A 10191-nucleotide genomic window follows, 5' to 3' on the forward strand; every position below is an offset into this window, starting at 1 on the left:
AAAAATGGGGGAAAAAAGAAAATAAACTATAAACGAATTTTTCCCGTGTTCTGATATCGATCCGTTCAGCAGAAGTGATAGCAATACCAGACCCATAATATTATCCATGAATCCGATAAGTGGCATCTACCGTATTTTTTTTTTTATTAAATTTGTTTATAACTTTGTTTTATTATTTGAACGGAAATTGGAAACCTCTGCCGTTTTAATATCGGATGTTTCTGCAGCAGTTACCATCAACTCATCAGAATTATGACAACGGTAAGCCTCATAACACGAGAAGTCCAGAAGTTTCCATCCCAAAACTCTTTAATAAATATTGTACTCACTTGCCCAGAATTTTAATTTCAATAAATAACTTCAGTGTTTGGGTTGGTTTCGATAAAGAGATTAAGAGTTTACTGTGGTGATGGTCTAGCGGAGTCGGTCCTCTGTAGCGAGATAGTAGATCCTCGTTAGTAGCCGAGATGTAGCCAAGAGAAATCAATAGAGTTTCCCCGCTGGGGAGTACTTTGCAGAAGACATGCTAGTAGAGAAGGAGGAAAGAGCACAGGGGTCGCTAATTGCTTCAATAGGCAATTAAGCACAATCCGAACACCTTCCAAGTTTCTAAAGCCAAAGAAAAGATCGAGTGTTGGTAGAAGGCGGGGAGGGAGGGAGTGGAGAATGTACATACAAGATGGGAAGGGGTGGGTAATCGCTTCCTTTCAGTACCGAGAGCCCTCGGTGTAAAAGCAACGCGAATCGGAATTGCATCTGCTGGCGAAGACGGTGTTTTCCGATCAGGATTACCAATTCCCATCTTTTTGAAGTGAATTCGAACACGACTTCCATGGATAAGTGGAAGACGATACATTTGTACGTTATCGAAACATAAATCAATTGGCAGTAACTAGTCTCTAAATAACTTCCATCGTAGTTGGATGGTATAAATATGGGCGAATAATTTAGTTGTATATATGAAAACTTAGTCGAACAAGGAAAATGAAATATATGAAGTGAATACTGCATTTAATGATTACTGCATTTATGATTTGAATTTGTATTTTTATTCTAGTTAAGAGTCAACGCCGCTAATTAGAATTACGGACAGACATTCGGGTATTTTTGCTACTATTTCAAGGAACGGAACGAGCCAATACCATGACGTTAAAAAAAAATAAATTTTAAATATCGGTACTTCGGATAATGCTATCACTTTTTTTTCGGTCGAAAGTTTTGTTTTGCGCATTCGGAAGCTAATGTTTAACGAAACATTTTTGTTTGCTCCTGTTCTCCTGTAAATTATCATTATCAGGCTGTAAGAGTAGGAGGCTAAATGGTGTTCTCTCCTCATTCTCTTCTTGACAATCATTTCCGTTCTCCGTAATCGGTCCATATTATTAGATTTGATCCGTGTATGTTTGGAGTTGCTTCTGCAATAGCCTTCCTATTGCGAAGGCAAATATGCGACGAAAGAAAGGCGCTTTCCTTTAGTTCTTGATCAGTTTTGTTTGTGTTTTTCAGTTAACAATTTTCAAATTTCTTTTTTTTGAGAGATTTCTTCACGGGATTTATTAAACGACTATTGTACACATACAATAAAAATATTGTAATTAGTGATTTACATTAGACAGTTGAATTCTAAAATTATGCAAAATTTTAGCTTAAAAGAAAATAGTTCCCATATTATAGAATAGAACAAAAAAATTAAACGGTTGACCATTTTGCATTATGAGGGAATGATAACTTAGCTATCCATACTTGGATAAGAACAAGATAATATTTTTTATAGCCAGTATATTTATACATTATTAATTTCTTTATGATATTATACTGGGTGTAATATCATATATATGATTATACACTGGGTATTATGGTTATATTTGACATCCATACTTATTATAGACACATTTTTCAACCACCTCGTTGGGTAATTTGCCCCGGTTGTTCCGTTTTACTAATAACATTCACCATACGTCCCGTTGAACCAAAAGGGATGTATGGGCACCGTATTTTCGAATGGAACTTTTTGGATATAGTCATCATTAAGTTATTGCTATCAGGAACCCTGAATCCCGATGTGATCACATTTAGCGGCGTCGACTATATAGAATATTGAGAAGATTATATTCAAATATAATACAGAGTTCTTATACTCAGAGTAGTTACATAATTATTGTCCCATAAGTAGTAGTGGTGTTTTGGGTCGTTCTGGCTGCACCGCACCAAAAATTGTCCCGTTCTGGCTGCACCCTCACAAAAATTGTCCCGTTCTGGCTTCAAATAAAACACGAAAACCACAACTAAACACAACTTTACAAGTTTTAAAGATAGAAAACATTGATTTTTTTATATATGTAAACGAGTAGGCTTGCATTTTTATAAATTATTAGATAATGAAATTTGTTAGATAATAATATTTTAATATTTCTAAAGACTAAAAATTGTATAGAGACAAAAAAAAAAAAACTTACTGTTCATTGTTTCTGTTATCCATTGTTTTCTTTTTTCAGGTGATTTTATTTTTATCACTATGTATGCTAGTACGAGCATAAAAATATTCAATGTCTTTTTTATGCGCGCACTAACATGAAAAGTGATAATTTTATCTTCTTTATTTATTCTTTAGCTTTTCTAATAAAAATACCAGGTACTGAAAAAGTTGCTATAAAACACAAACTATTGATTACATAAAAATTATTTTTATTTAATCTAATTGTTCAATCTAAACTGTCCGAAAAATTAAATGCTTTGTTAGATTTAAAAACGCCGATTAATTCATTTCAACAAATTTTGTCATGTTTTTAGATCTTACGTTTTTTAAATCTGGTTTTTTTTTTTTTTGCGGCCTCCAACCTCCCCGAATAGCCGCACCCTAACCAACCAGGTTTTTGAAAACAAGGTAAAATATACCTAAAATTTTGTATTTTTTAAAATTTTGTTGTCATTAATTTAAGATTTAGGAGGGGTTCACTTGATAACACTCTACGGAGCTAGAAAAACCCTCCTCTAAAAACTAGCTTGAAGTGTTATCAGTTCACTAAACAGAATAAAATTCATTTTTTTATTTTTATGTGTCCAAATGCAAAATTTTCTAAGATATTAAAAAAAAGTAAGATTTATCAGTGAATGGGTATAATATGTTATCTTATTTTCTTTCAGTGTGTATAAAATATGCTTCTTGGTTTTAATAAAGTGCTGTGTACGTTTAAATAATTATTCATTGTATAAAACTTTTTTATATGTGTTTAAATCATAAGTTTTGAGAATACTTTTTTTAAATTCCTTTCCTAACTGGTTTAAAGGACCGCCTAAATGTTTAAGCATCTTTTTTCCAAGTTTATAATATGTAGCTGAGCAATCCAGTGAAAATCACATTGAATTGATTTTCGTTAGGTTTTCGTGTTTTGTCTATTTATATATATATATATATTTTTTTTTTTTGCGGCCTCCAACCTCCCCGAATAGCCGCACCCTAACCAACCAGGTTTTTGAAAACAAGGTAAAATATACCTAAAATTTTAAGTTTTTTTTTAAATTTTGTTGTCATTAATTTAAGATTTAGGAGGGGTTCACTTAATAACACGCTATGAAGCTAGAAAACCCCTCCTCTAAAAACTAGCTTGAAGTGTTATCAGTTCACTAAACAGAATAAAATTCATTTTTTTATTTTTATGTGTCCAAATGCAAAATTTTCTAAGATATTAAAAAAAAGTAAGATTTATCAGTGAATGGGTATAATATGTTATCTTATTTTCTTTCAGTGTGTATAAAATATGCTTCTTGGTTTTAATAAAGTGCTGTGTACGTTTAAATAATTATTCATTGTATAAAACTTTTTTATATGTGTTTAAATCATAAGTTTTGAGAATAATTTTTTTAAATTCCTTTCCTAACTGGTTTAAAGGACCGCCTAAATGTTTAAGCATCTTTTTTCCAAGTTATCAAGTATGTTTATAATATGTAGCTGAGCAATCCAGTGAAAATCACATTGAATTGATTTTCGTTAGGTTTTCGTGTTTTGTCTATTTATATATATATTTTTTTTTTGCGGCCTCCAACCTCCCCGAATAGCCGCACCCTAACCAACCAGGTTTTTGAAAACAAGGTAAAATATACCTAAAATTTTAAGTTTTTTTTTAAATTTTGTTGTCATTAATTTAAGATTTAGGAGGGGTTCACTTAATAACACGCTATGAAGCTAGAAAAACCCTCCTCTAAAAACTAGCTTGAAGTGTTATCAGCACGCTAAACAGAATAAAATTCATTTTTTTATTTTTATGTGTCCAAATGCAAAATTTTCTAAGATATTAAAAAAAAGTAAGATTTATCAGTGAATGGGTATAATATGTTATCTTATTTTCTTTCAGTGTGTATAAAATATGCTTCTTGGTTTTAATAAAGTGCTGTGTACGTTTAAATAATTATTCATTGTATAAAACTTTTTTATATGTGTTTAAATCATAAGTTTTGAGAATAATTTTTTTAAATTCCTTTCCTAACTGGTTTAAAGGACCGCCTAAATGTTTAAGCATCTTTTTTCCAAGTTATCAAGTATGTTTATAATATGTAGCTGAGCAATCCAGTGAAAATCACATTGAATTGATTTTCGTTAGGTTTTCGTGTTTTGTCTATTTATATATATATTTTTTTTTTGCGGCCTCCAACCTCCCCGAATAGCCGCACCCTAACCAACCAGGTTTTTGAAAACAAGGTAAAATATACCTAAAATTTTAAGTTTTTTTTTAAATTTTGTTGTCATTAATTTAAGATTTAGGAGGGGTTCACTTAATAACACGCTATGAAGCTAGAAAAACCCTCCTCTAAAAACTAGCTTGAAGTGTTATCAGCACGCTAAACAGAATAAAATTCATTTTTTTATTTTTATGTGTCCAAATGCAAAATTTTCTAAGTTATTAAAAAAGTAAGATTTATCAGTAAATGGGTTTAATGTTATCTTATTTTCTTTCAGTGTGTATAAAATATGTTTCTTGGATTTAATAAAGTGTTGTGTATGTTTTAATAGTTTTTCATCGTATAAAACTTCTTTATACGTAGTTAAATCATAAGTGTTGAGAACACTTTTTTTAATTCCTTTCCCGGCTAGTTTAGAAGACATCCCAAATGTGTAAGCATAAAGTTTTGGCTTCAATGAGCAAAATTCTTTAATAGGCTCCCCACATGTTTCATCTTTTAGATACCCTAATCTGTTTTTATTATCGATATTGTAGAAACGGCTATCAGAAGAATAATTACTGAAATCGAGAACATGACTGAAATCTTTTTTTAATTTTTCGTAAACATTCGACGCTTGGATATTTAAGACTAGGTTATCAGTGTCTGTGTAAATAAGCGTGCATTTGTTCTCCCCGAAATATGATTGAAAATTATAATAAAGATCAAACATTTTTTCTTTAGCTAATTCTAGTATAGTGAAACCTATGAAAATTGGTTTATTTAAAACAACTTTTTTTTTTCTATTTTTAAATAAAACTAAGTTTTCGTTGAGAATTTCAAAATATTCCATAGTTGGGTTCGCTAAATGTTTTTGGGTTTGACTTTTAGTTAGAGCACATTTAATGTCCGTTTTATTTCGTACGTTTTGGCAAGTTTTGCCAAAGAATGCATTATTCATTAGTTTATAGAATAATCGATCAAAATCATTTGTTGCTGATTTTCTTTGTGAATTATTAAAAAGCACATAGGGTTCTAAAAAAGGTTCCTGACGAAAACTCAGTATTTTATGTATTTTTATCAGTTGAAGCCCCATTTTGAGATAAAATTTTAGTAGTCTATAATGACAGGTATATAGATGCTTATCATATAAAGTGTTTATTAATTTTTTTACGTTGGAATTGTATTTTATATTTAGATTAGCCAGTAAGTCTTTTTGGTAAGGTGATAACATTTCCTCGTTAATAACTAGATGTTCAGGAGCTAGGGGGAACGAATTGTGTTTATCATGTAATTTTCTACTATATTTCAAATCTACTTGTAAAATATATCCAGTTTCACTATTATCAGGTACATTTAAAATATTGAATTTGTTAATTTCTTCATCACTCAACCAACGGAAATTACCTATTGGTAAACATTGAGTTTGACAGTAACCATAGAGATTATTTACGTCTAGAGAAAGTATGTATCTCTGTTTCTTACTCGGGTCAAAACCATATATTTCTGGGTTATTAGCTTTTACATGGCGATGGTTATTAAAACACATCCCACCTCTCATGGCATCTTCTATGAAAGTGTACATCTGTATTTCTGGTAAAAGTTCAATACGAGCCATCGTGTATTTCAGTCCAGCTACCCATGTGAGGTGAGGTGTTGATAAGAACTTCGTTACTTCTAGACCGTAAAATCGATATATAATCGTTCTAAAATGCTCAAATACATCACTCAAAAGTAGCACATCCGTGATTTGATAGAGCTTAAGGTAATCACTGAATGTCGAACATTTAAAATTATTCCAAATTAATTTAGCATGACTATATTCATCGTCACTTATTTCAGAGTTTGTTAGTAAATTGAAAAAAAATTTTTTATCGGGTAAACGCGAGTATTTTAATTTTTTTTCATCATCGAAGAAAGAATAGGGAAAAACTCCTTTTTTTCTTAGTAAAAATTTATTTTTGGATGTGAAAATTGAATTGAAGAGAGGAAATTCAGTATTGATATCAGCTAGTTGTTCTAATGAGCTCTGAAGAAATTTATACGAATCCAGTATCAGAATCTCATCTAACTGAATGGACGTGAATCGCTCCGAACTACTGGGTATAATTCTTATATTTTTAAAAAACTCCTTGGTTAGAGCATTGATTATTAAATTAGAATCATATCCTGTGAAATTGTGGATAAATAAAGGTAAAAAGAATTTTTTTTTTCTGTTTAAATTGCAGGAGTTGTGGGCAAAACCCATGAACTCACCTGTTGCATGACAATGATCCTTGACGACTGTATCATTATCACCGAAACACTGTCTGCAAATGTGGCAGAACTCTTTGTTAATATTATTTATACTATGTTTATCAAGTGGTTCTATTTCATGAAGCTCGTTAATAAGCTGTTTTTTTAATGTTTTAATTGTTTTTAAAAAAACCTCAACAGCATCTAACCCGCAATAATAATTTAAAAATATTATTTGTTTCTTTTTAACAACAGCGATAGCATAACTAATCGGTACATGTTTTTCTATAACAACAGAATTGTCACTTATAATTATAGTTTTTTTTCTTGTTATAGCTTCAAAATCCGCATACATACAGATAGGGTGTTTGACTGTTTTTATATAATCTTCGAAACTTGTCATTAAATTTTTAGGCAAACTCACGGGGACAATGTCATAGCAAAGTTGTTCGTGTCTTATGAGAGATTCTCTTCTTTTGAAGCCAAGTAGGCATGAACTGCAATAGTGATGTTTACCGTTACTGTTTATGAGTCTGTTGATATTTGTGATTAAAAAATAATGACCCTTAAATAAAAGTAAATTTATTTTTTTTTGTTCCCTTGTTGTTTTTCCTATGTAAAGAGGTGTTACAGATTTTTTTTTATATTTAAAAACATTAATTATTAGATTGTTTGATTTTTCGAAAATGTGTATATTATTAATATCCATAGGGAAATCTTGTTCATTAAATTTCAAGTATTTGAAAAATTTAAAATAAGAAGTTTTTTTACTTCTTACATTTTTTTTGGGGGGGAAGAGAGCTGCTAATACAGCAAACAGAAAACATTTCTGGTCATTAATATTTTTAATTTCAAGTAAACATTTTTTATTTTTTAAATATTTTGGTAACGATACAAATTCACATCCACCCGTCAGAGGTTTATATCGACCTAAACTTAGATCTATAAAATTAATGTTTTCTATAACCCACCCACTACCATTTCTAACAAAATTATCTATTCTATCGAGAATATTAACTAAGGCATCATTCAAAATATCATCTAAATTATTTGAACATATTATTTTAAGAACTTTTGATGCGAAGTAAAATTTGGTTCTTGATATATTACGATATTCATCGTATTTAAAAAAGGATATTTCCAAGCAAATTATGATCTTAATATATGTTTTATGAAATTTTAAAATCAAATTTTTAATCTGGCCCTTTGTTTTTGATAATAATTTATAAGGATCACGTATGGTTGTTACCGCTCGATATGTTTTGATAAAGTTATTGAAAGCTGTTTGTTTTAATGCAAACATTTTGACCACATAATTTTTTTTTAAATATTAGTATTATATTATACGCAAAATATTATTTAATAATATAAAAATTTAGTATTCTTTTATTTTTTTTTATAATGAGTTTGGACACATAAAAGCTAAAAAAAATGATAGAATTTCTGATACCAAAATACTATTTAGAAGTATAAAAATCTAATCTCTTGGCAACGGGGGTAAAATCTGCTAATCAATCATTCAATATAAAATTTTAATTCTTTCTTTTTTAAAAAACCACCACCACCACGATAAAACCTATTTCATACATACTTATATATACATTTAATACACCCTTTTTTTATATTTATACGATAAAATACTTTTTTTTTCCTTTTTTTCACATTTTTTTTGTATATATTTTATAATTTTTTAACATTTTTTTTGTATATATTTTATAATTTTTTAAAATTTTTTTTTGTATATATTTTATAATTTTTTAACATTTTTTTTTGTATATATTTTATAATTTTTTTACATTTTTATATAGATAGTTTATATTTTTTTTAACATTTCATATATATATTTCATAGTTTTTTTATATATTTTTATTGTCTTTTTATTCTAGAAGCTAAAAAACGCTTCATTTAAAAAATATGAATCTTGGCTAACAACACAGGAAGATTATTTTTACTTTAAATGCTCAGCCATGCAATCAAGAGCCTTTCGCAAAGAGTCTAATTGCGTTACAGGAACATTAAATCTATTTTTTATCTCGCCGTCTATTGATCTCGATATGTTTATGTAAGTGTTGTTCCTATATATTTTGTTTTCAATAACTATGCCATTACCTACATAAATAGAATAAGTCCTGGTTTTGCTCTTCTTTATGTGATCATCCTCCAATACGAGATCATATTTTTTTTTGGTTTTGCTAATCCGACGTTCTGTTTCTGATTGGCTATTATTGTCCTCGTCGTCGTCAGATGAAATGTTTGCACTTTTACGTTTTTTTGTTTTTAATGAGTCTTCATTTCTAAATTTTTTATCTACAAAACAAAAAAAAAGAAATCGCCCCCTGTGAATATATAAAAAAACGCGATATAAAAATCTTATTAAGAAATCAATGTTCTTGAATTTTATTATTTAAAATCATAGCGCGAATAAAATAAGAGCTAAGTTGTTCTTTACACGAGAATAAAAAAAATTTCTTTGTAAAAACTTACCAGGAGTAGCCATCTCGTCTTCCGAGCTTTTCGTTTGTGTAATGTGAAATGGTAAGCGATGCACTGGTTTTTATTTTAGATTCAAGGTCAACTCACGCGATTAATCATTCCTGTTAAAACACGATATAGCATACCACAAAAATAAACATGGTTTATATGACATTGTGATGCGTGAAAGACCTGAAGAGAGGGGGTGGTGGAATGTTATGGTTTTCCCCATAATTTAACTTCGGTTTTAAGATAAGGGAGTAGAGGAAGCAATTATTCATAGCTAAGCCAAGAATTATAATTTGATCGTAACCTTCAAGAAAAAAGGAAGATGATTACCGAATATGTGTTACGGAAACAATCATATTGTTTCTGATTTTCATTCACGATTTGACCTTCAAGAAATGAAAAGTGACCATTATAATGTATTAACATTTGTAAAACTTTTTTTTATTTCCGGGATGGTTTTTACGTTTCTAATTTATTATTTAGCGTTTCGCGAGGTTAAGGTAATTACAGTGTAATTTGTTTAACAGCCTTGAATTTTTTATATCCATGAATAAAAAAAACCAACAAACAAAAACTCGAGATATTTATTCTTAAATTAAAATATTTTTTTTATTATTCTTACAAGTTAGATACAATATCATTGTAACATATACACACTGCATACACAATCAATATAATCTTACATATCAATGTTATAATGACAATATGTAATTTTTTTTTTACAAAGATATACTCGAGAGTTGTAAAACACGAATACTAGCAGATTGTTTAATTAATGAAAAGATTTTGTTTTTTCACAAAAACACTGTGAATTTCTGT

At 29.3% G+C, this 10191-nt stretch overlaps 1 protein-coding gene across 2 annotated transcripts; it reads right to left on the reverse strand.

Annotated features, from left to right (window-relative positions):
* Positions 1-3456: 3456 nt before the first annotated feature.
* Positions 3457-9905, reverse strand: LOC149071765 (uncharacterized). 2 transcript variants are annotated; one of them, XR_016194573.1, is made up of 2 exons: positions 9376-9905; positions 3457-9227 (listed from the first exon to the last, which is right to left on the reverse strand). XR_016194573.1 is itself a non-coding variant. In XM_089247771.1 (2 exons), the coding sequence occupies exons 1-2, from the start codon at positions 9386-9388 to the stop codon at positions 8840-8842; spliced, it is 372 nt and encodes a 123-aa protein (XP_089103897.1). In that variant the 5' UTR covers positions 9389-9904; the 3' UTR covers positions 3457-8839. The 2 variants fall into 2 exon arrangements, 1 of the variants encoding a protein (XP_089103897.1); XM_089247771.1 differs by having other exon boundaries at positions 3457-9198; positions 9376-9904.
* Positions 9906-10191: the final 286 nt, after the last annotated feature.

Source organism: Pholcus phalangioides, unplaced genomic scaffold (assembly GCF_987345545.1).
Source record: "Pholcus phalangioides strain wild (caught in Gottingen) unplaced genomic scaffold, Ppha-v1.0 ptg000018l_1, whole genome shotgun sequence".
Taxonomy (NCBI): domain Eukaryota; kingdom Metazoa; phylum Arthropoda; class Arachnida; order Araneae; family Pholcidae; genus Pholcus; species Pholcus phalangioides.